At 41.6% G+C, this 27,140-nt stretch overlaps 2 protein-coding genes and 1 long non-coding RNA gene across 3 annotated transcripts; 1 reads left to right on the top strand and 2 right to left on the bottom strand.

Moving 5' to 3' along the window:
• Positions 1 to 4,460: 4,460 nt before the first annotated feature.
• Positions 4,461 to 8,766, top strand: si:ch211-212d10.2 (uncharacterized protein LOC557710 homolog). Its single transcript, XM_068725975.1, has 3 exons — positions 4,461 to 4,805; positions 5,767 to 5,882; positions 6,397 to 8,766. Exons 1-3 carry the CDS (start codon positions 4,616 to 4,618, stop codon positions 6,493 to 6,495), a joined length of 405 nt encoding a protein of 134 aa, XP_068582076.1. The 5' UTR covers positions 4,461 to 4,615; the 3' UTR covers positions 6,496 to 8,766.
• A 4,615-nt stretch (positions 8,767 to 13,381) lies between these two features.
• Positions 13,382 to 23,993, bottom strand: cilp2 (cartilage intermediate layer protein 2). Its single transcript, XM_068726024.1, has 9 exons — positions 23,894 to 23,993; positions 22,895 to 23,164; positions 22,394 to 22,576; positions 21,578 to 21,733; positions 19,562 to 19,879; positions 18,950 to 19,058; positions 18,184 to 18,341; positions 13,811 to 16,237; positions 13,382 to 13,717 (listed from the first exon to the last, which is right to left on the bottom strand). The coding sequence occupies exons 1-8, from the start codon at positions 23,991 to 23,993 to the stop codon at positions 13,821 to 13,823; spliced, it is 3,711 nt and encodes a 1,236-aa protein (XP_068582125.1). The 3' UTR covers positions 13,382 to 13,717; positions 13,811 to 13,820.
• A 283-nt stretch (positions 23,994 to 24,276) lies between these two features.
• On the bottom strand, positions 24,277 to 26,300 carry LOC137884282 (uncharacterized). Its single transcript, XR_011104719.1, has 3 exons — positions 26,242 to 26,300; positions 25,174 to 25,230; positions 24,277 to 24,911 (listed from the first exon to the last, which is right to left on the bottom strand). It is a non-coding gene; the product is annotated as an uncharacterized lncRNA (long non-coding RNA).
• Between the last annotated feature and the right edge of the window lie 840 nt (positions 26,301 to 27,140).

Below are 27,140 nucleotides of genomic sequence, written 5' to 3'. Positions count from 1 at the left end.
TGAGTTTGGGCTCCGCTCACAGTCTAATATCTCATCTGAGCCAGACTTTCTCAATACCAAATTTTGCCTGACACAAATAGCTTCACTGTCCAGTAGTCGAAGCAGAAGTCAAAGAAATTTATGGACAGCGCTATCCTCATTTTGGCCCGACTCTCGCTGTCTGCACCTTTGTTTACTAATCCCATCCAGCCCACTGATTCAAATTTTCCACAGTACATCATTTTGATGTCTGTAATTACTTTTTTTTCCCCCTCAAACTCAAATCATTTGGAGCTCATTTAATTTGATTCACAGCGTGTGCCTCGCCGTTTTCTCACCTTTCGGCTCGCCAAAGCGGAGCTGTTGGTGACGACTGTCAGTTTGTCACTTCAAACCTGCAGACATGCCCACTCACCGTACAGCTGTTTGGCTGAAATACTCTGAAGTCCGTTTCCTGACCTCAGGACCCCACTTTCTAATTAGTAATACTTGGCCGCGTTGTTGAAAATCAACACCTTTTTGGTGATTTTCCAATCAAACCCTGCTGCGTGAGTGGCGGCGGCATGATTCAAGCCAACCTGCGCTAATCAGCACCCCAAAATATCCCCAGCTGTGTTTAAAATGACTTTCCCATACAACGAAACTGCATTGTAATACGTTTTGATTAAGACGTATTAAACGTATTATGTTTACTTTTGGCATTTCACAAATAAGTCTAAAATGAGTCCGTGGAGCACCGTGTGAACTAGTTTTGTTGACAAAATCATTTTGTTCGGTTTTTGTTTTGTTCTGACTAAGTTTCATTGTAATCTAAAGCCAAACCATAATGTTTTTTACTTGTCCTAAAAAAGTAAATTTGTTGCCTAAACCTAGCAAAGTACATTTGTTGACTGAAGCTAACAAAGTACATTTGTTGACTGAAGCTAACAAAGTACATTTGTTGCCTAAACCTAGCAAAGTACATTTGTTGACTGGAGCTAACAAAGTACATTAATTGCCTAAACCTAATAAAGTGCATTTGTTGCCTAAACTTAGCAAAGTACATTTGTTGACTGGAGCTAACAAAGTACATTTGTTGCCTAAACCTAGCAAAGTACATTTGTTGCCTAAACCTAGCAAAGTACATTTGTTGCCTAAACCTAACAAAGTACATTTGTTGACTGGAGCTAACAAAGTACATTTGTTGCCTAAACCTAGCAAAGTACATTTGTTGCCTAAACCGAACAAAGTATATTTGTTGCCTAAACCTAACAAAGTACATTTGTTGCCTAAACCTAGCAAAGTACATTTGTTGCCTAAACCTAGCAAAGTACATTTGTTGCCTAAACCTAATAAAGTACATTTGTTGCCTAAACCTAACAAAGTACATTTGTTGCCTAAACCTAGCAAAGTACATTTGTTGCCTAAACCGAACAAAGCAAATTTGTTGCCTAAACCTAACAAAGTACATTTGCTGCCTAAACCTAACAAAGTACATTTGCTGCCTAAACCTAACAAAGTACATTTGTTGACTGGAGCTAACAAAGTACATTTGTTGACAGGAGCTAACAAAGTACATTTGTTGCCTAAACCTAGCAAAGTACATTTGTTGCCTAAACCTAGCAAAGTACATTTGCTGCCTAAACCTAATAAAGTACATTTGTTGCCTAAACCGAACAAAGTAAATTTGTTGCCTAAACCTAACAAAGTACATTTGTTGCCTAAACCTAACAAAGTACATTTGTTGCCTAAACTTAGCAAAGTACATTTGCTGCCTAAACCTAACAAAGTACATTTGTTGACTGGAGCTAACAAAGTACATTTGTTGCCTAAACTTAACTAAGTTATTTTCTTACATTATTGTTTTGTATTGTTTCAGTTTCGTAGTTATTTTAAGCCAAACCATAATGTTTATTTTACTAAATCTAACAAATGAAATGTGTTGCTTAAACCTAACAATGTAGTTTTGTAGCATTTTCCATTTTGTTTCATTTTACAACGTAAAACACGTGTTTCAAAATTTTCAAACTGTGAGCGAGAAAATACATTTCCCTCAAAACGCAGCTTGGGAACTTCATTTTGTAGGAGACAGAGTTACACTGGTAGTCATGACTGGGCAAAAACAAAACAAAACAATGAAACTCAGTTGCACAAAGTGATGCTGAGCAATGTCTTTAGAGGCAGAACTAAAGAGTCAAAGCAGCCAAACAAAGATTAGCATGACAATCCCAACTGTTGGCATGTAGAAGTCTTTAGTCAGCATTCACACTTAATACAACACACCATGACGTGTGTAGAATGAGTTATAATGATGATAACCTGTCAGTCTGCTGAGGCTGTTAGAGGCCTTGAACACAACATATTTGAAAATTTGTTCACTCAGCTTCAGGTTTCTTTACACTGGCTCTCCTCATTCTTCTGAGATTTTGCTTCACATTTACTCTCGCTGAGATCCAACTCCTGACAAGACGCAGTGCACATTCTCTCTTCCTGCCCATGACACGCTTTCTCGTCCCTCCTCCTGCTGTAAGGGAGCCTTACATGAGTCAGTTTCTCAAAGTCAGGAATCAGAACAAGCGGCCTCTGTTATGCATCACTCCGGTCTAGACAGCAACTCGCATTACTTCTAGGCTAAACCGCCAGCGGCATTATTACTGGCACAATGAAGCGATGGAGACAAAGCGAATAAAAGTTGAAGAAATACAGATCAGTTATGTTTGGTTTTTTTTTAGCAATTTGCCAATTGGATAAATTTGTATGTGGCAAGAAATCTCAACTTCAATGCTACTGGAAAAGTCAGTTTTATACACTGACGATAATTATGAGTAATAACTTTTACTTTGTCGTGTGGCACAAATATAAAAGGTTGAGGTTGAAGTGATTGACAGAAGTTGGAGATCCTGTTTATTGACGACGAGGTTAAGTTTTTTCTGTTCCATTAACTTTTTATTTGATAAAGTTCTGCTGACTGTAATGGATTTTTGTTGTTGTTGCAGCAAGTGAAAACATTACACCGTCGACACGCAAGCTCAACAACTAAAAACCTGGTAATAATGTTAAGAACCTGCACTGTGGAAACCTGAAGAAATCAGCCAAATACCTGTCTGGAGCACCTATGGAGTCTGCCATGTAGGAACAATAGCAGGCTTTATAGCTGATCATTAAGAAGTGGTTTTGAACCACTTGCACAGAACATAAAAAAAAAAGTAATGATCCTCATTCACCGCACTCTTTGGGAAGAAGTCCAACGCTTTGTGTATTAAAGCGCTCCCAATAAACCCAATAGGGCCACCAAGAAAGTCCGGAGGATTGGTATGTTTGCAGAGTTTTATTGTTTGAACATAAAACATGAAATGTGTGTCTGGTTGTGTTCTTAATGAAACATTGTAGCCTGTTCATTATGATGGACAGAAGTCCCCAAATTAAGGGGAAACACTTCATGTAAATAAGGGGAAAAATGTAACTAATAGATATCACCAGGGAATTTCCCCAGTTGATTAAAACAATTAATCAAATATCAAGACAATTATGTTTTCCTAAAGTTTGTATTCAAATATGTGCTGACACTTTCAGAACAGAAATCTGAACTTTGGATGAAGCCAGGTTCAAAATTCTTCTTTTATTTCGTTTTTACAAAAGGGGGATTTTGAATATATCTTTGTATCACTCCATAAAACAGAAAATACTGTCAACAGCCATTTAAAAAAAATCCATTTTCGCCACGTTTTTAAGAATAAAATGTTGTGTAAATCAGGCTCTGAATGATATTTGAACAAAGCCCTCTGTAAAAACCTTCAGAATATAGATATGAAAGAAACTGGAATGTTTGGTAAGTACTGAAGTGAAGATTTCTGGATCAGTCTGAGAAAAAAAAACAACAGCCTTTAAAGATATGTTTTGTAAAATTGCACACATTATGAAGACTCGACAGGGGAACAGGGTGAACAAATAAAGTACTAGATATCACCATGAAACTTCAGTTGATTACTTACATTAAGACAATAACTGTTTTTATTACAAATGTTCTAAAAAAGGAATGTTTAATTATCAAAGGCATTATCTAATGTTAACTTTAGGTGAATTTAGGGTAAATAAAATGACAAAGTAGTGAAATAAACATCTAAATGTATATTTTGGATGTTTTCTCTCCACTGGTCTGAACGAACACATGTTCTGGAAGCAAAATAGCACAAAATCTCTAAATTAATGTGTATTCAAGACACAGTTTTTTATTTTATTTTTTTACCTAAGGTGTCTCTAAAGCTCTTTGATTTAACATGAAAGGCCCATTTCTGCAAACTGGATCTAGCTGCTGCCTCAAATGTGTAATTATTTTAGCAGCAGCTGTATGATAAAGTGATACAACTAAGAGAACATAATAGGGACGTGAGGAATATCTGTGCCGATCGTTAGCTGTTAATTCGCATGTAGCAGAGCTGCCGCGCTCGTGCCTCTCGGTGTGACGGCGTCACGGCTCGCCGGCAGCAGGCTGCAGTCAAGCCCGGATGGAGGCAGCTCAGTCCCGCACCGCTGACCGTCGCACCGCTGGATAAACCGGAATATTCTCCACGGAGATAAACTGCCCAAATTGCATTTCGCGGCCGAGTCGTAGCGCAAATTAGAAATACAACCTCGGCTCATTTCGCTGTTCTCTTTTATGGCGTCTGGCTCCGGAGATGAAGAGGGAACCGCGGAGGGCGTCTCGTGGAGACTCATAGGCCCGGTAGCGGAGCTCTCCACGAAGCGCTGCCGCCTCATGTACTCCTCGCTCGGCTGCGACTCTGACGTCTGCCTCTTCTACGTGAAGGGGGAGTTCTTCGCCATGGACGCTCGCTGTTCACATTCCGGTAAAAAAAAAAAAAAAACAACATCCACCTTATCAACCTCTAAAAAGACAGAATAGTGCACAAGAGGATACAACACATTTCATTTTTTCTTTTAAATAAACAAGCGAATTCACTAGAATGCATCTGTGCGTCACTTCCTCTCATAGAGGTTCTGGTTCATTTGTCTCTCAGCTGGTACTGAAAGGTCTTATAAAAAGTGGCAGCCTTGCCGTCCTCTCATAGGTTTATCAGCTCCACACATACAGTCTATGGTTCCACACATACAGTATATAAGGAGCTTCCACACCATGTTAACAGGGCCACAACTATAGAGAGTGAGGGCACAGTGGTTGCTTTGGGGCCCCTGGAGCAGGGGAGGGGAGGCCCTCTAACGATGTGTTATATTGGATAACCTAGGATATATGCCTGTGTTCATTTTACTGTTATTTGCTAAGTATAGTATACACTCAAAAAATAAAACATATTATTATACAAATGATAGATTTTTTTAGTTTAAAAAAAAGTCAGTGGCAATCTAAAATTAAATGATATGCTTATTCTATACAAGCTATTACATCTACAAATACATTATTAAAAAATATACTATTTTCACATTTTTTTTATATATACAGCAATTATCGGTTACATGTATGTTGATGTTGTCCAATTTCAAATCTCTATTTCATCATGTGACGATACTTTCCGTATGTCGTACCGTAGCTGAGGACATCTGCAAGTCGAGCCGACAGTCATGCATTTTAAATATGAAAGACGAGAGAGAGAGAGAAAAGAACGGGAGACGATAACAAAGCTCCCTAAATTAGAGCCCAGCCCTCGGTGTGTGTTTGTGTGTCATAACTACTCCACTGCTTGTTATGCAAACCTCACAACACAATCACATTATCTCCAGAAGGACGACAGCAAAAGTCATCTCTTTTGAAAAGACGGTGATTAACAATTTCCTGTCTTGCGCGCGTCCCAGGCGGTCCTCTGTGTGAGGGGGACATCGAGGAGGCCGACGGAGTCCTGCAGGTCTTCTGTCCCTGGCACGACTACGACTTTGACCTCCGGACGGGGAAGTCGGGGACGTCCTTACAGGTCAGTGAAAACATCAGTTGACCCCAAAAAGATGCCCCAAAAATATCATCATTAAGTACTTGGAGACGTGTCAAATCTCCATCGTGTCCTCAGCTGCACATTTGCATCGACATGTAGACAAAATCGTCCACTTCTATCAGAAGTAGGAAGTTCCATTTATTGACACGAGATGAAAAAATAATAAATCACAGCTCATGAGTCAGAGTCAAGATTATATTTCCCCCTTTTTGTTCTGTCGAACATCTTTTCTGTTCCCACCGTTCTGTTGTTTGGATCCAGTGAACGGTCCCAAACAAGAGCTTTACTTTCCATAAACATCTCGTTCTCTTTTCCATTAATCATTTTCATAAACTGATGTTTCTCTCGTACATAACAAGCAGCAGAAGAAACATAAAAACAAAAAGGTTTTCGCAGGAGGGTTTGCTACATTGTTTAACATGAAATACACCATAAGCTCACTTGTTTTGACAGATGTTATCACCTCTTATGTCTTCCTTTTTTTTTTTTTTTACAGCAACGAGTGTATGAAGTCAAGCTGGAGGATGGCAACGTGTACGTGAAGCACGCCAGTCGCCTCTCCCTGTCGCCTTTTCCCGCGGAGCCGAAGAGTTGACCGATTTTTAAGACTTGTTCCACGAACCCAAGCAATCTGAAACATTCCTCGGCCTTATCCGTCTTTTTCACAGGCCGCTTCTACTTTGATTTCTGTGAGCTCAGGATGATGTCGAAGACGACTGTCTTGAAGAGGACGTGACATCATGATACTGAGTTTTGTCCCGCTGCCATTCCAGGTAGATTGTTCATCACAGCCGCTGAACATGGAGAGCACCAGACGGTAGCAAATATGCAACATGAAAACACTAAATGTTACTCTTCTCAGCAGATGTTGAGAGAACTCACCAGCATATAGTATTTTATTATTGGAAGGATAAAACAATTTCGCCGCTTGATCATTCTAGATTCTGAAGGATTCCTAAAGATATTATTTCTGATGAAAATATAACCGGGTCTATTTATTGCCAGTGTTGTTGCACTTGTATTGCAAATCATTTCTGTTTTTGGCGTGCAGAAAATGCTCCCCAAATCTTTAATTTAAAGCTACTGCTTTTTTTTTCTGTTGATTTTGGCGGTCCTTGTGGACAAAAGCGGTAGTGTTCCCGAGCGCCAGATTCCCTTAAGAAAACCTCTCATTTTACCGCAGTAGGGTCTGACAGTCGGCCCCTCTGAGTCCTGGCTCTGGTTCTCCCGTGCCTCCTTTACCTCCAGCGGACCAGCGAAACCGGATCTGTCCGCGGTGGGCCGGTCGCTGCTGGAGCCACCGCTTGAGTCTGAGCTGAAGGAGTTTTTGGGTGAACCTATCGGACCAGAGAACTGCATTAGGAATATCTAAATTTATAAAGAAATAGCCAATCTTCTCGCTGAAGTGCTCGCTTACTTACGTAGGTCATATCGTGGCATCAGTATTAAATTGAGTCTGTTTCATAACCAGTTAAAAGTTTCTCACGCTAACTTTTAATACAAAATTGAAACCATAATTGCAATGAGGGGATGAATTGACAATGCAGCCAGTTATGAAGCCTTTGTGTCATGTTAGATGTAATATTAGAAGAATTACAATACATGCAAAAAGCAGAGATAATCTGGTGATTGGTAACTGTAGTTCATTTGGACAACGTGCCAAAAATCAATAGTATAGATGAGTGAAAAACAATCTTTTTAAGTAGATTTGAATTATCAGTTATGGTTGTAATGTTGAGCTCCTAACAGACCGCCAGTGTATTTCAACAAGTATTACATTCATGAGTATAAAGCTCAGACTCATTTCAGTGGAAGAATCGGTACAATCATGTAACAGCGGAAACGTAATGACAGTTCCTTTCAGCAGCTAATGTCCGACTGTACTAAACAGTCTCATTACCATCAATAACGCTCTTCCATGTCTTCAACTCGCTCGCTGAGTTGTGGCCTTTGGATACATTTAGACACTTGTTCCAGTGATGTCACGCAACAGAAACTCCCTCTCAGAATGTTGTATTTCTGAACGGGTTTAAAAACAGAATAAATAAAAGGGAAAAAAAAACAAACAAGAGTTCCAGCAAGTAGAACACACATGAAGGGCGCTGCAATTAGGATTGGTGGCGGTCCACGGAGTCAAGACGTCTCCATCAGCGTTTCCCTCCGTTCCTGGCCTGTGCACTGACAGGTTTGTCTGTTACTGACGCAATGGGGCTCAAAAGAAATGGTTAGTAAGGCGCCAGAGGAAGGTTCATGACCTGAAATGCACCATTGACTCGAGAAAAGTGTTTTTTCTAGCTTTGTGTGTGTGTGTGTGTGTTTTTTCTCTTTTATTTCTCAGCGGTGGAGGCACTCGCTCACTATATTTTCTGGCAGAGGCACAGCGCCCAGTCAGGGAGGTGTCAGTGACGGTGCGGCTCTCGTTTTCCCTCCCTGCTGCGATTCCTGCGGTGCAACTTTATTACAATAATAAGTCCACTGGCTAAAAAGTGTCTGTCGTGTGCAGCGTAACTCATCACCTGCAGGGTAGTGGGGCGTCCGCGGCGGGGATGCGGCTATTTTGTTGTCGGTAGAAAAGTGAAAGTAAACATTGTTCAGGAAGCTGCTTCTTACATTCTTTCCTCTTGATTAGTCTGAGAAACAAACAGCGTTCAGTTTAACCCGTCGCTATGTTTCCTTAAAAGTTTTAATGCATTTTGCTTCTTGTTTATGTGAATTATGTTTCTGGCCTTTATGTTAATTATGTTAATTTGAACAACCTGATCACTTGAACTGTAAACTGCTGTTTGCGGTTAACTATATTTATTGTTCTGACTCATGCAAAGCTGAATATTTATCTGTATTGTTTAATTCACAAAATTGTATTATATCTTAGCAACGATGTGATGTATTTTAAAGAAAATAATAATTTTCATCAGAAATGTGAAATAGTTTTTTGTGTGTCCTTAAATACATAAAACACAACTCAGAAAATGATATGAATCAGAAGTTTACACAAAATCATTTATTTACAGTTTCTTGTTCGTACAATAATAGTAGATTTAATACAATACACAATTTACACATAAAAACTAGAAACAAGATTGGCAACACCATGCAATAGTTGAGCATTTATTATCAGGAGAACGTTTGTGTAATTCTTTAACTGGAGGTTAGGAAGTCTTCCTGGAGAACAGTGGCAAAAATCAAACTCCACAAAGTGGTGGAAAAGGTTCAACGACGACCTCCTGAATAAATTAGGATCTCTCTCTGGACTGTACAGAAGAGAAAATGGATGAATCTGATCAGGCTGAAGTTACTGATAAATTGTTGGTGGATTGAGAGTCTTTTCTGCCTAAAGTTAAATTTAGCATTACATGCACCCGCTGGAATTCTGTGAACAAAGAGGCAAAATCTGGTGAAGTATTTCAAAAGCAATTAACTTCACCAGATTTTTAGTTTGAAATTCTCTTCATAACAAAAACAATCCAAGTTTAGCCAGTAAGTCTACGGGATTGAAAATACAACAATCAGTGTTGCTCCCTCCCTCCTTTAAAAAGTAATATTTCTTTAAAGTAATTACTTCCGTTAATCATTAAGTTACTTTGGCTCACTTTATTTTTTGCCAGGAGTTAGGTGAGTCTGTACGGTAAATATGAAGCTACAGCAAGCAGCCGGTTAGCTTAGCTTAGCATGAACTCCGCTAAAAAGAGCCTGGCTTTGTCCAAATGTCACAAAATGTACCTGGCAGCACCTTTAAAGCTCACTAATGAACATGTTATCTTGTTTGTTTTTACCTGTCATCTCAGAACCCACCGACTCTGAGGGCAAAGGGGCTTTACATTTGGGGATCCGGCGTAGTCGGGGGATCCCCAGGCCAAGACTCTTCACTGTTTACACGACGATTAGCAACTTGAGATGAGACAGAGTTGGAGTAGAGCAATTACGTCAACTAATAACTGAAAACAAGCTTATTTTAAACCATTAAAAAGCTAAAGATTGCGTTTTGGCTCGTTCTGCCTCCTTTGCTCTCCACACGGATTATTTACCCGCATTCAACCACAGCCTGCTAAAACGTGATCGGTCAAATGAAAACCAGAATGCTTCAGATATCGTCCCATCACCAACAGATTCTCCATGTATGGAGATTATTTTATCTGTACAACAAGTTGTGACTTCCTATAGAGTCCTGTCGTCACTATGAAGTGGCCAAGCTACCAGCGGGGTTTTCAGGACACCCTGGCTAGCTGTTTCCAGTCTTTATGCTAAGCTAAGCGGCTGCTGGCTGTGACCTCAAACTCAACAGAGAGCACTACCGATTGTCTCATCTAAGTCTCTGCAAGAAAGCACATTTCCCAAAATGTCAAACTATTCCTTTAAAAGGTATAAAACCAATTTGCATGAAGCTCCATTAAGCCGTATTCATAATATTGACACTGAACGATTCCCCAGGAAGATGAAACGGTTGCTACTTCTACTGCTAGTTCAACAAGATAAACATTTTCTTCCCCTGCAACGTACTTTATCTGTTGGACTCGGGCTTAAACTCCCTTTTCTTTGATGCTCAAGACTTTGGAGACTTGTTCTTAAGTCATTAAAGCAAACTTTGCAGAGGTTGTTTAATCTCCTTTTGAACTTCCCCAGAAGACGGAGTAAGTGTCTGGAGAGCCCCGCTCACTTTCCCATGCAAAGCCTTACATAATGGTTTACTCAGCCTATTATTGTTACCTTGTCCTTCAAACTCCCCTGATAGCTTATCCTCATGAATAAGCCAATTCTCCTGTCAAAGCATTCTCCTCACAAAAACCCTGCATTCTTCCATGTGCAACCACTTTTGAAGCCCGAGGTTCGTTAAGTGATGGACTGCGAGGCCAAAGACCACAAATATTTTCCCTTCCTTTTTTCTACCAAACAGCTCCCCTAAAAAATGATTAAATCCATCACTTGATAATCTCGCTCTTATTTCTCTTGATGTCTTTGCTCTAACATTTCCTCCAGTTGCTCTCCAGCTGCTGGGCCTCCTCGGCTGACCTCACACAGCCACTGCTTTTGTATGGGACTTATCTCTTCCAACACCTGGAATCAATCATCTTTCTTTTTTTCACAGGGTGGATGCTATGCGTCTGCTGCAGAGAGAGGTTTTGTTTTCATCTGTTGAGTGGTGGGCAGCACTCAGGCCTGTGATTAGAGAGGTCAGTGATAATAGCGACGGTATCACATGTTGTCACCCTATATTACTCCGGCTTTTTCTGGAGTGTGCTGCTCCTACTACATAATGGAAAAAAAGATTTGTTTTTTTTCCCCGATGTGGCCCACCATGGGACCTTACTTCAGGAAAAAATAGGCACGGTAGTCAACAACGACAGACAATAATTCTATGATCCTGTTTGAATTGTGCCATGAATTACACACGTTTAACAATTTAAAAGACAATTTTGCAAGTCGGGAAAGGACCAGTTTGTCACCGGATTGTCGTGGAGTCATTTAGTTTTGTGTGAAGTTCCGGCAGCTTTTGTTGTAAAACTGTTTGAATATGACTGACAATATGTAATTAGAAGACTACTTTACCAAAAGTCGCGTACCGGGATGTACTCGCACCAAACGGGTCTTGCTTGTTCTTTTGCTTCCCCAGCTGCTATAAAGACCAAGAGTCGCTGAATGAAATGCGTAAGGTTAGACGACGTCACATGTGTGCGTGGAGCTTAGCCAAAATACCCAGCTAGCTAGTGTTGATGTTGTATATTGTGTGTGAGGAGAGATTTAGTTCACTGAGCGGTTTAACACAATGTCTCTACGACAACCACGCAAAATTATATATTTTCAAAATTGACAAACATGTAATTCATTCAAAAGAAAGTGTCTACCGTTAGCTACCGGAAATATTTCTTCTAAAACTAGAGCCCATGGGGGTCACCAGAAGAGGAAGGACTTTGCCTCTCTATATATGGTTTTCATTTTATACATACAACTTTACATTGGCAACTTTTAGGCATACATTTAAATAATAAATGTGGCACATTGGGAATACATGTAGTCAGGCTTAGACGGAGTTGCCTGCACAGTGGGCTGGGTGGCATTTTAATGGTGAATATGTTTGACCACAATCCTCCTGGGCCCTGTATATTGTTGATGACATAAGTCCATTTTGCAGGATGAAGTTGTTTGGCTGTTTGTGAAAGTCAGGGTCAAACTGTTTTAATAGTTCTCAAGAGGATATGTAATTTATTTTCTAATTAACAGCAGGCTTATATTTACCTGTAAGCCTCTCCTGGTTTCTCCATGGACCACGGCCCCCCCCCCCCTTACAGTACATGATTTTTGGATTAGTTCAGCTTGAAGAGCTCTTCCCATGGGTCTGCAAGTTCACATTTTGCAGATAAACAAGTTTGGCACTTTTATCACAGAGGGATTAAAATAGCCTAATATTTGTTGTCCAAGTCTACTAATCTGTCTCAATATCTTTAGTATCAAGTTTGACATTTTAAATTGATTCACAGTGACAGTAGAATTTCTGAAAACATGGCCAGTAAATTCACAGGCGTGTCACTTTTTAATTATCACTCATGTGTAAGAATCATACCGTGGTAGTTCTGTTAATGAAGAGAAGGCTCCGCTGAGAGTTCCAACTCCCTCTAAGAAGATCGCTCTCTAAAGTGAAAAAGATTACTGGGATGTACAAGTTGTAAAAAAAAAAAAAAATCAACTGAGTCATGCAGCAAAGTATGAAAAGGTTAATAGACTCTTGACAGTTCAGAGAGTTTAGAGAGTGATTACGTAGTTAAATTATTTGCTTAAAATGAGTCCTGTGCAAGGCCTCATAGGAAACACCTTAACCACACTATCTGCCACACGTACTGAAGGAGTTGTTGCTTCATTGTACTGTAATAGTTGGTTACATGCTAATCTTTAAGAATTCTTAAGTTAAATGATATAGTTATTGCACTTCAAGATACAAAACGCAGCTCACAAAGCACATTACCCAACAACAAAAACAAAGTTAGACCTCAGGTTTTCTGAGAAAGTGACATATTTGTGGTGATTTGCTTTTAAGAAATGTTTCTCTGGTGATGCTAATTTGGAATGTGCAGAGGACAGAAGGAAATTATGTCATACCCCTCAATCAGCTGTCCTCATTTTGGACTGCCTGCCTCTAGTGAGATCCATGCTTTTCTTGGCGGAGGTCTTGGTCTTGCCCCTTCTAAGTAGGTGTGACAGGACTTTTGGCTGATTCACAGATGGCAATGTGGCATGCTAATGAAAAAACATTGAAGAAGCATGACTGAAAACATCCTCTGTTCCCTGGGTGGCATGCCTCATCCCGCTGCATGTGTCTCTTTTTGGTGGAGAGGGATGGATTCAAGTTGTTTCTGATCTTTAAGAAAAGTTCAGTGGAAGGGAATGGCTAGTTATGAAGTGTTCGGGGCCTGGCGTAGTATTTACAGTTTTTTAAATGTTTCAACTTGTGTTGTGAGAAAGAAAAAAAAAAAAAAACAGGTGGGGAAAGTGGAATGCCACTAATTATAACTATAAAAGTTACATTCTCAAACGTCAATTTAATCTATTCATACATAAAATTAGACCAAAGCTAATTAAGTAAATGCCAGTCACAGCGCTACACACAGTCAACGATGAATGTGTTTTCGGAGGGAAGGAAGAAATGAATATACCAAACCCTTCAAGTAAGTCTAATGAATATCTTCAACCACTCATCGATGTTGCTGAATTGCCGTCTGCCTCTGTTTTGTGGTTTTCGATAGTCAAGAGGGAGTTCATACTCATCAACAGACGGGCAACTTTTACTTCCTTGATTCGACGGCATCGTATCGGTCTTGACGGAAGAGCTAGAAATTTAAAAAAGAAAAGGACATTTAAATCATTCCAATATTACTGTCAATGTAAAAACACTTCAAATGATCTTAATTAAACCTGCCTACCTTGGAACATCTATTGCCGTTGCTGTGTGCGCGTGGACACTCTTCTTCTGGTTGTAGAGGTGACTCTGCGATTCTGGGTCCTGCCCTGTTGCTCTGAAGGATAGGCCACAATCCGGGTGGGTACCCTCTGCTCTTGCATACCCTCCGACTCCCTCATGCTCCTCGCCATTTGTGACAGAGTCTGAACCGGGTTGGTCTGCAGGCGTTGGAAAAGGCTTTCTCGGTTAATTTTCCTCTCTGGACAGCTGAAGGTCAGCGCCACTCCGGAGTCCGTCTTCATCTCCCTGGAGAAACCATCCGAGGTGCCGTCAAAGCAGCGGCCGATAGCGATCTCCTTGGCCAACCTGGGGTTCTGGTCCGTGACCGTGTAGATGCCGTAGTTGTGTCCCAAAGGATCGACGGGGGCCAGCATGGTGAACCCGTGGGACTCGTTGTTTTGAGCGATGGGTGGATGTTTGATGAGATACTCTTGGAGGAGGCTGTTGGTGTTGGTCCTGCGACAGTTCCCCTGTGGAAGCACCGAAATGATGGATCTGTCCACCTCGGCTTGATCGAACAACATGCCGCTGCATTTGAACTCCAAACAGGCCGCGGAGGTGTTGGCTTCTCGCATGTCCCGGGTGCTGCGGATGTCTCTTATGCCGTAAAGTTTGCCTTTCGTTTGTCGGTGCGTTCCTCCGAGATTCCTCGACCTGACCATCACTTCCTTCTGGCCATGGATCTTGACCTTAATGAAGCATGCTCTGAACTCCTGGGGGTTGGGCCACCAGGAGAGGTAGTTTCCCATCCAGGTCGTCAAATCGTTCTCCTCAAAGGGAACAACATTGTACTCATACTTGTCCTTTTCCACTCTGAAGAATCTGAAATGATTCGCGTCAAGAGGGGCATTTTCACAACCTATTAAATTCTGATACGGATATATTGGCCCATTCGTCTCATCGAGATTATTTTGGTTAGGCTTTGCCAAGTTGATTTTGAAGGCCGTTTTCTTCAGAGCCGGATCCTCGTGGTCGGAGCGCTGGTAGTCTAGTTTTTCCAGATACGGCTGGGACACACCAATGATGTTTGGATTCATCTTGGGGGAGGACGGAGCTGCCTCAAGTTCTTCCCCACCCATCATTGCTGTGACATAAGCCGTGTACGCATCGGGCCTTTGGGCATCGCAGAAAGCTGGTAAACAGGCCCCGTTGTATCCAGTTAAGACGCTGTCGAAGCGGCCCCATGCCCGAGGGTTAGAGGAAAATCCAGGCTTAGGTTCCAAATTTATCAAGCTGATCACAACGCCCTCCAGCTGTTCACTAGATAGGAACTTGTCGCTCATGTAGGCACGTACTTTGACGTAGCAGCGTCTGTTTTCGGGCACGTCTAGATTGAAGAGCCTACGTTCTCTGATCTCCATGTTGCCTATGAGGAATGTGCGCTCCTCTCGTTTGCTCCGCCCATGACCACCAGCAGTTGTCGCGGTGTAGGAGAAGTCACTCTCCTCCTCCCAGACTCCCGTGTCTGGGTTTAGAGACCACAGTTTCATTTTGGGGATGTGCTCTGGCATTTTGACGTGCTGCGTGTCGAGAAGGACTTGAACAGCTCCAGCTCCGAGCACCTCCTTGTTGGTCTCGTCTCTGAAGTCCACAGAGAACATGCCATAGGTCCTCAGAGGGAGCATGTCCCCCTCACCGTCCACAAAGTTGAGATCGCCAGGCGCTGCGGCCGCCGTGGTGATATTTCTTGGGTCAATGAATGTGACGCTGGCTTTCACGGTTCCCTCATAGATTTCTCCGTTGTCCTTGTGGAAGGAATTGGGAGGAATCACCAACTGACCAATGGGGTCTTCGCCTTTAATCTCCCCTAGGTTAATAGAGTTGGTTTCTCCTGCATTGATGTCAATTGGTGTCTGCTTTCTCATCACCTTCACGTTGTGGTAGATAGACCCACCTTTCTTATCAAGGATGAACACCTTTGGAGTGTCAAGAAACCTTTGAGTGGGGTCAACAAAATTGACCACTAATCTCTGTGTGTCAGGAGGAATTTGCAGCGTGAACCCTCCTTGGTATCCAGTGGTGCCCATCCTCTCTTTACCAATGTAGATGTGCCCAAAACGCAGAGGTTCATCATTGTCAGCTGTGACCACTCTGCCACGGACCAGCACGGTGGGCTGCAAACACTTCTGACAGCTGCAGTGAGTCACGGCCTGGATCGGGAGGCTGTAGCTCCCACAGTCGATGATTCGACTTTCCGTATTTTTGACCCCGCAGCAGAACCCGGCATCGTCTCTGCAGCGCATGTCAAAGTCTAGGGAGCCAGCGCATTTGTTGTGAGGGCAGCGGCCGGCGTTGTAGTGCATGGAGTCCGTCCCGGATTGAACGCAGTCCATCGGCAGTCTGATGAAGTGCGTCTCAGGGGTGGAATTGCACGCTGGCTTTCCTTTCGCTGTGAATAAGGCGATAAATTACATTAGGCTGGTGTTGACACGACAGATATGAAAGTCAGTCATCTGATGTACATAAAACATGAAAGGCTTTTTCTCAGTGCAAAAATTTAACAGACTTGCCATGTTGAAGACTGAACTGTTGAAGTTGTACTTTCTCTGTCAAATCTGTTTGATTGTAATTATAAAAATCGCCGGGTGCTGCATAATCGTATATCACTGCATGAGTGGAATAGGACATGTGTATAGTGAATAAATTGGAACCTGCCAATTGGGTATTTGAAAGATATTATTTCTGCCCTTTTCACACATAGATGCGCACACACACACACACACACACACACACACACACATAATGTATTCATATATACACCACACACACACACACACACACACACACACTGTGTCTCCATGGCCTGAAAGTACCTTTGAGTGGCCAAGTTGAACGATGAAAGGTGCATGAAACGGTAATTAGACATGAAGTTGAAGAGAACATTTATTTACCAACCATCCAGGGAGTTGGAAAGAAAGAATTAGTGTTCACCCAGACATTGGCAGAATAATGAATGTGCATGATATCATGGTTGACTTTATAGTCAAGTAGCCTTGTTAAGCTCCCAATCTCCCGAGTAAGTCCATAATTGCAGACATATGGAGCAGGGCGATTCCTATGAACCATTACTGTATTGCTGATGACTTTACCTAAAAAGGCTTAAAGTTTCCTTTGATGACAAATTATGTAACTCTTAGTCATCTGTATGAACTGTGGTTAAATCATTTTATGAGAAATCAACTTAAACCTCTGCATAATGTCAAACGTGAGAAGAAATGCTGTGTTAGAAGGAGTGCGAGTTGTTCACCCAGCTCTGAGGCGCAGGTGACTTTTGGAGTGCAGGGATTTGTCTGTGGCCTGGGATAGATTACTTTAGCAGTCTTCCATGAAAGCCCTGTTTGTTAACCGTGTCTTAGCTAACAAGCACCTGAAGGGTATAAGAGTTGTGTAGCTCGCCCACGCGGGTGTGGAAACGCGAACTCTATGCGTCATCGTAGACTCCGAGAGAGAAAAGAAACAGGATTTATTGACAAGCTTGGATTTCGCCTGAACACCGGGTGTTCTGGAGAAATTGTGTTTGAGGTTTTTACGGTGTCCAGAGCCATCTCACACGATAAAGCATCCCAGCTTAGGAAGTCGTGGCTTCAACCAACGTCAACATAATAAAAACTTACTCCAAGTGCAACCGGAGTGTGCCAGCCCTGATATTTTTCTCTTTTTTTTTCCGTCTGTAATAAACTATTTTTTTTCCCCCAATGACTGACATTCTATCAACTGACTTTTCTCTCTCCGTAAAGTTGTAGGGCACTGTGGTTTTGTTTGAGTCCTCTTTATGCATGGGCATGGCTCAAGGATGATTTGGCTCTGACATTCCTCTTAAAGTGTATATGCAAAGCTCCGAGGCAGCTGCTTTTTCTCCAGTAAAGTAAACTGTGGCTGTTTGCTTTTTGTCAGCGGTTTTACTTTGAATCTTGTGTCGAACTTTGACTGAACACGTCATTGTCAAAATGCGCTGGGATAGCAGCCATGCTGAGCGATAATCCCCGTGTGCCGCTATCATCGCACTAATGTATTTTCTGTCCAGGCTGATGATGATGAATTACAGTTTACATTACATCACTGTGCCGCTGACTAGAAGGGAGCTTTTGTGTCGTTTTGACTGAGAGAACAAATTAGACCAAATAGAAAGGATGACCCCCCCACCCCCCTCTTTTTCTCCGCAACCTTTGTGCGTTTACTTGTACTGATATGAGTCATCAAAGCGGCCCTCAGACCAGCAGATTAAAGCGGTAGATACCGGCCTATGTGAAGGGGTTGACGTTTAAGTGGAAACATCCGAACTCTACGGTGAAGTCGAGACACAATTGCTTTTCAGTGAGAGATCCAAGACTTTACCGATTACAATGAGGAGGGCTGGAGAGGACTTGATGCTGCCTGCAGAGCTGCTGGTCTTGCAGTAGTACTGCCCTGACTGCTCCGGCTTCAGGTTCCACAGTACAAGGTCCTCTTCGTACTTGTACAACTTCCTGTCCAGAAGAGTCCCATTGTGGTACCTTGAAAAATAGTTACAGAAATTAAAACGGGGTTTTGTGTTTTTTTTATTTTTACCATTAATATATCAAAAAGATGTATAGAAAATGTTGATGATGGTACCGCTCAAATTAAAAAAATATGCAGTTCATTCTAAAAATGTGATTTGATATATAAAGCTAGATCAAATAGCTCTGTGTTATGTAAAAGGGGGTTCTTATAGTGATGAAATCATGGATTAATATCACCCGACTCAGAAGACTCAGCTTTATTAAGCACAGGGGTCCCCATTAAGTAGCTTCCAGTAGCTCGCTACCCGTTTCTGAGTGGCTCGCTTAAGGTTTAAAGAATAATATACTTAAATTTGACAACACAAAGTCACTCAAATTCACAAAAACACCCCACCCCCTTCTGACACAAAACTATTTTATGCAATCAGCTGTCAATTAAAGTAATGCTGCTTTCAAGTGCGGTTACATCCGTGATGCTCTAACATAACGGAGTATTTAGCAGCTTCAGAGACATTATTCTCAGGACATGTAGCTGATTAATGCCACAATCTCACAATATGTAAAAGTAATCACTCCGCTCTGTTGCTGTAGCTATTTATGTGATTAATGATTCCTCTCACCAGTAGTATTTGTCAGGTGTCGGTGATCCCGTCGCCTTGCAGCACAACATCACCCGTCCTCCCTCATAACGCACTTTGTCCTCCGGGTGCTTCACAATGTACGGCTTTTCTGTGGAAAGAGGAAAGGAGCAAACCCTCAAGAGCTTCCTCTGACTGTTGTGAGTTTTGAGGCCTCATAAAGCTCAGTCAGAGATTGCACTTTGTTCTCACATTGGTCCCTGTGCTTATAAAAAATGATTGTTGGGGGGGGGGGGGGGGGGGGGGGGGTTACTTTTTCAAAAGCAGCACTGGGTTATTTTGATTTGGTTTCCATGCAACCAAACAAGTAAATGCTCCAGACAATGTGAAGCCTTACAATAGGCCAGACTGTTTATGTTGCAGCTTTTGACAATTTCCTGTTTTCTACAGTCTGCGAATATGACTGGAGGATTTACTGGCTCTGTAGAATGATAACAAAGGAAATCAAGAAGCTAGTCCTTTTAAGAAATAGCCAACAATATCTTCAATCAATGCTAAATTATGCTTTGTGTTTGGTTTGATTGAAAGCAACAGACATCAATAGAAAAAGATGCTTTTTTTTTTCATTAATAATCTTTTTTTATTAGCACTCACCGGCTGATTTGAGGACCGCTCGTACCCAGGACAACCCTGTGGTGTTGCTGGAGCTGGAGACGGTGATCGGGGCAAACTTCTCCTTCCTGATGGAGATCAAGGTGGAGCTGGAGGAGCAGATTCCCGTGAGCCTGAACTGACCTTTGGCATCTGTAAGGGCACGGATCACCTTGGGCTGGCTGTCCAGAGCCACCCAGGCCTCAGCCACGGGGACGCCGGTCACACCGTGGACTTCTCCGTGCAGCACGTGGTCCTCACACGTACACTGGCTGCAGTCCTCGTTGGGGCGGCCCTCGGTGCACACGAGCTGACATTTGGCTGTTGGTGGACAGAGCAACAAACGCACACATATAAAGGAAGATACACATAGGTAAAGTACATATTTGATTCCACCGCGAGTGTTTCAGAAGTGGAGCGCTCGGGGGCGCCACCCGCGAAAATCGTAAATAAAGAGAACAACGAACACATAAAAGGTTACTCTACCTGTCCGTTGAATTGCTGTTGATTTTGTCATATTTCACTGTTTTTAGAGACATTTTTAAGCTTGGATATAGAATCTTACGTTCTTGTGGACAAAGCAAAATATAAGAAGAAGAAGAGAAGTGTAGAAGAAGAGAAGTGTAGAAGAAGAAGAGAAGTGTAGAAGAAGAAGAGAAGTGTCGCCCCCTTCAGTGAGGCAGAGGTACTGTTTGCCTCTCTGTGCTTTTTCACTGCGGTTTAATGTCAGATCAGCAACACTAAACATGTTCTACACAGACGTGAAATACATTACCTATTGTATGGAAAGAAAGGACATATAATAAAAGAGTCTACAGATATTACAGTGGTGACAAACAATGAGAAAGAAAAAGACTCAACCCAGTTAGTGAGGGATTCACAGTCTGAGGTGAGGAACATCTGGTCTCTGCCTCACCTCACGAGTCTACTCTGTTTGAACAGGACGTGCACTAATTCAGAGATTTAGATTATAAAAATGCTCTAAATGATTGGAATCATACAGAAATTACATTTATAGCGCAGATCAGTAGGGAAATATTAATATTTATTTTATTTTAGCATTATTTGTTTTTTACTTGTCATGTCGTCAGGGGAGGCTCTGCCTCACCTGCCTCCCCTGACCGCACGTCCCTGATGTATACTATAAAAGCAAAATATAGAATTAAAACCAGTTGTTCACAGGTAAAGAGCCTACATAAATGACTAAGAATACTTTCATAATATGCCTATTAAATAAAATAAATTGGATATTTAATGTTTTTTAGTTATTTTTAACAAATGGACATCTGCTGTCATAGCCTGGCTAACTGTGAACTATATTATCTGCCAGTAATTGATATGGCATTATGACATTCACATTGAGAAGATACAGCATCACTAGTAATACAGTGCGAGATTAGATGGTCAGACGTCTCTTGATAAGGTTATCATTAACATACAAGCTCCCAGTCTCCCTCTTCCTACAGCTAGCTGCTCCACTGATAAGCTAACTTGCTAAACACTAGCTATGCACTAGCCTAGACAGCATGCTAGCGTCATTAGCATGTTAGCATCGATCGCTAGCTTGATATTATAACCATCACCATGTACATTAGGCTATGAAGCCAGACCCAGACATTAATTATGCATCCAGCTAGCTGACGTGTGTCTCTCTCTCTCTCTCTCTCTCTCTCTCTCTCTCTCTCTCTCTCTCTCTCTCTCTCTCTCTCTCTCTCTCTCTCTCTCTCTCTCTCTCTCTCTCTCTCTATATATAGTCTGTCATATTTACCTTGACAGACAATCCGCTGAACTTGAAGATCTGAAGACTGAACTCATTAACTGATTTTTGATTTGTGGAGAAAGTATTTTGAGTATTTTAAATACAAAATTACTCCACTCTAAAGTATTTTGTTACAAATTACGTTCGATTTTTTATCGGCCCTATCAAATACAAATTACAAAATACTCAAAAGTAATTGAAATACGTATTTCAAATACAAGTAATAGAAATACTGCCCATCTCTGCTCTGCGTACAGTACCTTGGCATGGACTCTTCCCACACTTCTGTATTTCAGCAGGCCGCCCAGTGCACTGAACCGTCTCTGAGGTCCTCACACAGGTCCGTCTCCTAATCCTGCGACCACCACCGCAGGTCGCTGAACACGTCCCCCACCGACCCCACGGACCCCACTTAGCTGATCACACACACACACACACACACACACACACACACACACACACACACACACACACACACACACACACACACACACACACACACACACACAGAGACAGGAATGACGTGAGTTTGGAAATGAACAAGTAATGCATTCATATTTTCTGTTAAAATCTTTCGTGATTAATCTTTTCATTAACTCCATCATTCAAACTTTAAACAAAGTGGTCTAATGAGAGTCGTTAACTCTCTTGTGTACAGGGCATATATAATCAGTTATTAAATAGTGCAATTATACAGTATTGTGGGCATAAAAAGCACAAGAAAGCCAATTAAGTTGCTGCAATTGAAAGATCGCTGATTACAAGAAGCTCAATCTAGAACACTTGAACTAATGGTTACAAAGTTCTGTGAGAAAATGAAAATGGTATTTAGGCATTTTCAATGTCAGAATGAATAACAAAACTTGTTATATAATAACCTCTGCTGAAACAATTATATATAAAGGAATAATTAGAATTGATTCTACAGTACACTAGATTTCTTATAGCTGTACAAAGCATTATGGTATTTTATTCATCTCCTTATACTGATTCTTCTTTCACATGCAGTTCCATTGCACTGTACAATTTAAAAAGGTACCGGCAAGTTAGGTTCTGGCAAATCCTGTCATTCTCACCGGTACACGGCGGGTTGGAGCACTCCCTCCTCTCTGAGTGGCGCCCGAGGCACGCCGGCACCAGCAGGAGAGGCATGGGCTGAGTGTTCACACATTTCCTCTGGCGGACCTGGATGCCCACGTCGTTGCAGACTGTTGTTGAACAGGGACCCCACTCACTCCAATCCGTCCAGTAGCTCTGCACTAAACACACACACACACACACACACACACACACACACACACACACACACACACACACACACACACACACACACACACACACACACACACACACACACACACACACACACATTGAAGAAGGGAGTGAGACATCCTGAGCAAAGCTGCTGTTATGTGCTGCCGTTTGCAAGCAGAATCAGGAAATAAATACATTATTTAACACTACTTAAGAGCGTTTTATTGAGGGTGACTCCTCCAGTTCATGCATGTGTTTGGTTGTATGTTCATGTCTATGAAGTGGCAGCTTGAACAGCCCTTAGCTGCTGCTGTCAGAGCTACCTGGAGGACACTGGAAGCGGACGTGGTAGTTGGAACAGATGCGGCCCTGAGGCTGTTCCCTGTTGATGCACCAGAAGCCCTTCTCCAGACTGGAGTGGACCACTTCCCCGGTGTCTGCCGCTGCCACCCAGTCCGTAGTGCGAGCTTCCATGGCGGTGGGCCGAACGCAAACCCTCTCCCTGTAATAGAAACGGATCGCCTCCAGGCGCTCGTAGTCTCCATTACCTCCAGGATGGTCGATGTTGAACCAAGACGTCCACTCTGTCACGCCTGGAGGCACATGGAAGGGAGACATGGAGGAAAACCAAAAGAGACGAGGGTTATGAGGGGGGGGGGGGAAATAAAAATTCTCAGGATCCAGAAATAAGAGAGGGGAGTGTGGGGAGGCTGGTTTTACATGTAAAGCGGACATGGGTCAGAACCAAGAAAAAGCAAAGAGGGAGGAAAAGAGAAAGGATGGGCTACAAACTTTAAGAGGAGGTCTGCTACCGCGATTTGAAACTGACTTCATACACCCAAGGGAGCTTTGCAAGGTCTAGGTTATTTCCTGAGCCTCATGCCTTGACTGATGAGGAATATTGTCTAGTTTTTTTAGTCTGCTGCGTGCTCTGAAACCTGAGCACTTCCTCAGGAGAAATACGAGGGATTCAGAACAAAAGAATGTATTAGCAACAAACTGATTATTTCTTTTTGTTTCCAAAGTAACGCATAACTCCGATGAAGTTATTTGGTGATGGGACTCCAAACAATCTGGCCAGACCAATACTGCTGCTCTTTTGTTAAGTCATCACAAACCTCCGCGCCAACAGATGACCGTGTTGATAAGCGGGACAAGCTACAATAACCAAATTCCAGTTTTCAACACCGATGTACAGCTGCCCCTTTCGTCTCACACATATTTCCTTCAGCGACCCCCCCCCCCCCTTTTCGACTCCGCCATGTTTGAAAACCACTGCCATACAAAGCAGCTCTGAATACCACTGCTGATGGATTCAGTACCTGCTGTCTGCGTGTCAGTGAACGTGTTGAGGGCCACTCTCCTGCTCCTGTCTGTCGGGCTCCTGGTCCTCACAGGTCCTGCAAACAGGGAGAAAAACATCTGGATATAAAGCAACACAAGCTATTCAATGGAATCCTACATCTTACAGTGTGTCCTTGAAAGCAACACTAAGAAATTGGAAGTTGGTTAAACTTAAAAACACTAATTTGCTGCTTTAAAAATCTGAGTAAACTCAACTTGAAGATATGTGTTGGTTTAACTCAAAAAGTTAAGTTATACAAGTTGTTTAACTAATGGTGATTTGTTTACACTTGATAATCTGAGTTAAAACAACCATGTTACATTATCCATTCAAAAAATACTTTTATTATCTTGTCAAACATAGAATTTCCCACAATTTCAACTCACAATTTCAAGTTAGGATCATTTAAACTACAATCATACCAATTACCATTTCAAGCTAAGTGGAATAATGTTTTTAAATTGTTTCAACTTTATTCCATATCTTGACTAATAACGGCAAGTTTGCTAGGTTCATTAAACTTCACACACGAGTCAATGTACGATTCATCTATTCAAAGACATACAGAACAATATATTTGAACAAGATCAAAAAAAAATTCTTTACAAATGTCAAAAATTCCTAATACACAGTGAAAAATAAAAACATTTCCATCCTTTTTTGTCTATTTTTTCATAACTGCTCTTCAATTACTCCAAAGCTTACGTACCTTAAGTGAATTTAGTGGCGCTACGGATATTCTGAACACTTTTCTACATGCGACAAGAACAAACATGAGGAATGTTTCTGCCTCGAGTCAATGAGAATGGTTTCCTCCAAGTGAATGCTTGAGGTGTTAAATATAAATCTTGGCCAACATTCAGCCTTGAGAGGTCAGGAGGAACAATCGTCTCCACCACCACCACCACCACAGCCAACGTTGAAGATTTCAAGATGAAAAGCATCGCGCAGGACGTCTTCATGTCCAGTCACCGGTCCAACGTTTCACCAAGAACCTAAAACATATGGACAGATTTAATCATGGCCTACAGAGCATGTGCAGAGCTTATTATTCATCATTTGGAGTAAACAAAGAAGGAAAAACATAGAATATCCACTTACTACTTAATTATAAATATTCTTTAAAAAACAACACTACTAATTAATTTCTAGAAAAAAAATGGACGTGGAAAACATTTACTTCAGAGACTTTTAAAATGAATACCAGTGAACCCAGTATGATCATTATCTTATCAACGTGTCAATATATTTCCTCACATCACACATCCTGATTATCTCAGAAGTTGCAGCTGTTCTTCTGTCCTCGTTTGTGTCCTACATTCAATTAAGAGACGAGAGTGAGTGAATGCAATATTACACTGTGGTAGAAATAATGGCCGCCCCCTCTAAGTCGATTAATCAGGCGTTTTGGTCTCAGCCGACTAATATTTCTTTAGTCGATTAGCTGTTTTTAATGCTTTTTTTTTCCCTGCTGAGTGACATATTTCCAAGACACTTATGAGCACATCTCTTTTAGTGTGGTGCTTTTTTTTTTTTTTTTTTTTTAACAGATCTGTCAATTTGTCGCTTAGTCGACAAAATCATGCAGCTGCAGAACATCGCTAAAGGTCAACCTCCTCCTTGATGAAGCGGCTGCTTTGTACGGTTCTCAGGAGACTTGGCAAACAAGGCGTCTAGTCCGTTTAGCTGCAGATGCATGATGCGGTGACCATTGCTGCATGACATAATATAAATCCATATAAAAGGCCGAGGAAAAAGTCAAATGGCATGAATTCATCTGTAATGTTGAAGACACATATTTGACACACATGCAGCACAAGTCCTCAGAGGAAATAAAATAAGTGCAGGCCAAGCCTCTATTGAGACAAACGCAAAACTATTTACATCTTCGCTTTTTCCATGATTAGTGTCCACTCCTTTGTTTTATTGGTGCCAGATAGAGAAAGGGGCACGCCACGAAATAAACACAAATATAAATACTCAGCAAAACTCTGGGCAGCATCGCCATGTGTGTTCACTAAAACATAAATCAATTCTCTAATATTAAACACTCCAGTATGGGGAGACGGTTAATAAAAAGCAGCTATGGTGATGAATCAGATGTTTGCACGTCATGTCCAGTAACGCTACTCCTAATTAACCCACCAACCAAAATATGTGGACTAGAGTGGTGCGTTTCGTTATTAGCGTTATCAACCGTTTTATCATTTGAGGCCTTGAGCAAAGAATTAGCATAATTAGATATAATGCAGTCACGTTGGCAGAGCACGGAGAGCTACAATGTTAACTAAACACGTATTTATTAAAAAAATAAAACTCACTCACCTCCTTTTTGTCTTGTTGAAAACTTCACGTAACGTTCACGTTACTCCAGGTTGCGTTTGCGCTTAATCCGCCGAGTCCGCCTCAATTTGCGACTGTCCTCCGTCGTCTGAAAATAACCCTCCGCCGCCGGAAGTAGTCCACTGTTGTTCGCTACAGTGTCCATATTTTAGCGGTTGTTGGAAAACTATCACCGTATTCTTTTTTATTACAGTTTAACTTTCTAACTCTTCTGTCAAACCCCACAATGGTGGCCACATCTCCATTCCTGTTTCCATTTCCGACTAATAATTTAAGGTTCAAGGATCAAGGATCATTTATTGTCAATATGCAACACAGGGATGGACAACGACAGTCAGCCCATTGTACCACAACAAACAAAAACAGTGCTATACATTCCTGTGGTGCATTTTTTTTTGAATTTGCATGTTAAGGAATGTAAACAGCAGCAATAAAAACAACTCTCTGGGCAGATAATATGGTCGACATCTTCGCATTAAAAACTCAACATGAGGAAAACATTGCCCGTCAACTTTGACTGTGTTTGAGCAGCGAGCATCAGGACGTAAACACAGAGTCCAGCTCCTCTAATCCTCCCGGAGTCCTGCAATTAGTAGACAAAGGATAACTTCATGTCAAGAAAACTTATGACCTTGAATTCATCATCAAAACCTTCATCACGGCGACGGAGTTATAGAGAAGAAATAAGTTCACACAACTTAATGTGATGTAAGATGTGAGTGTATTTTATTCTAAAATGTTATTGAAAATGAGTTAAACTCAACCAAATCAATTGGTTTTGCTTTCTTAGACTCTGTGTTATGTTCTGCAGAAACGTATACAATGTTTGTGTATACACACACACAATCATGTGCGCACACACACACACACACACACACACA

Source organism: Cebidichthys violaceus, unplaced genomic scaffold (assembly GCF_023349555.1).
Source record: "Cebidichthys violaceus isolate CVI_PGR_0920_01 unplaced genomic scaffold, fCebVio1.0.p SCAF_37, whole genome shotgun sequence".
NCBI lineage: Eukaryota > Metazoa > Chordata > Actinopteri > Perciformes > Stichaeidae > Cebidichthys > Cebidichthys violaceus.
This window is presented reverse-complemented; position numbering and strand designations above follow the sequence as displayed.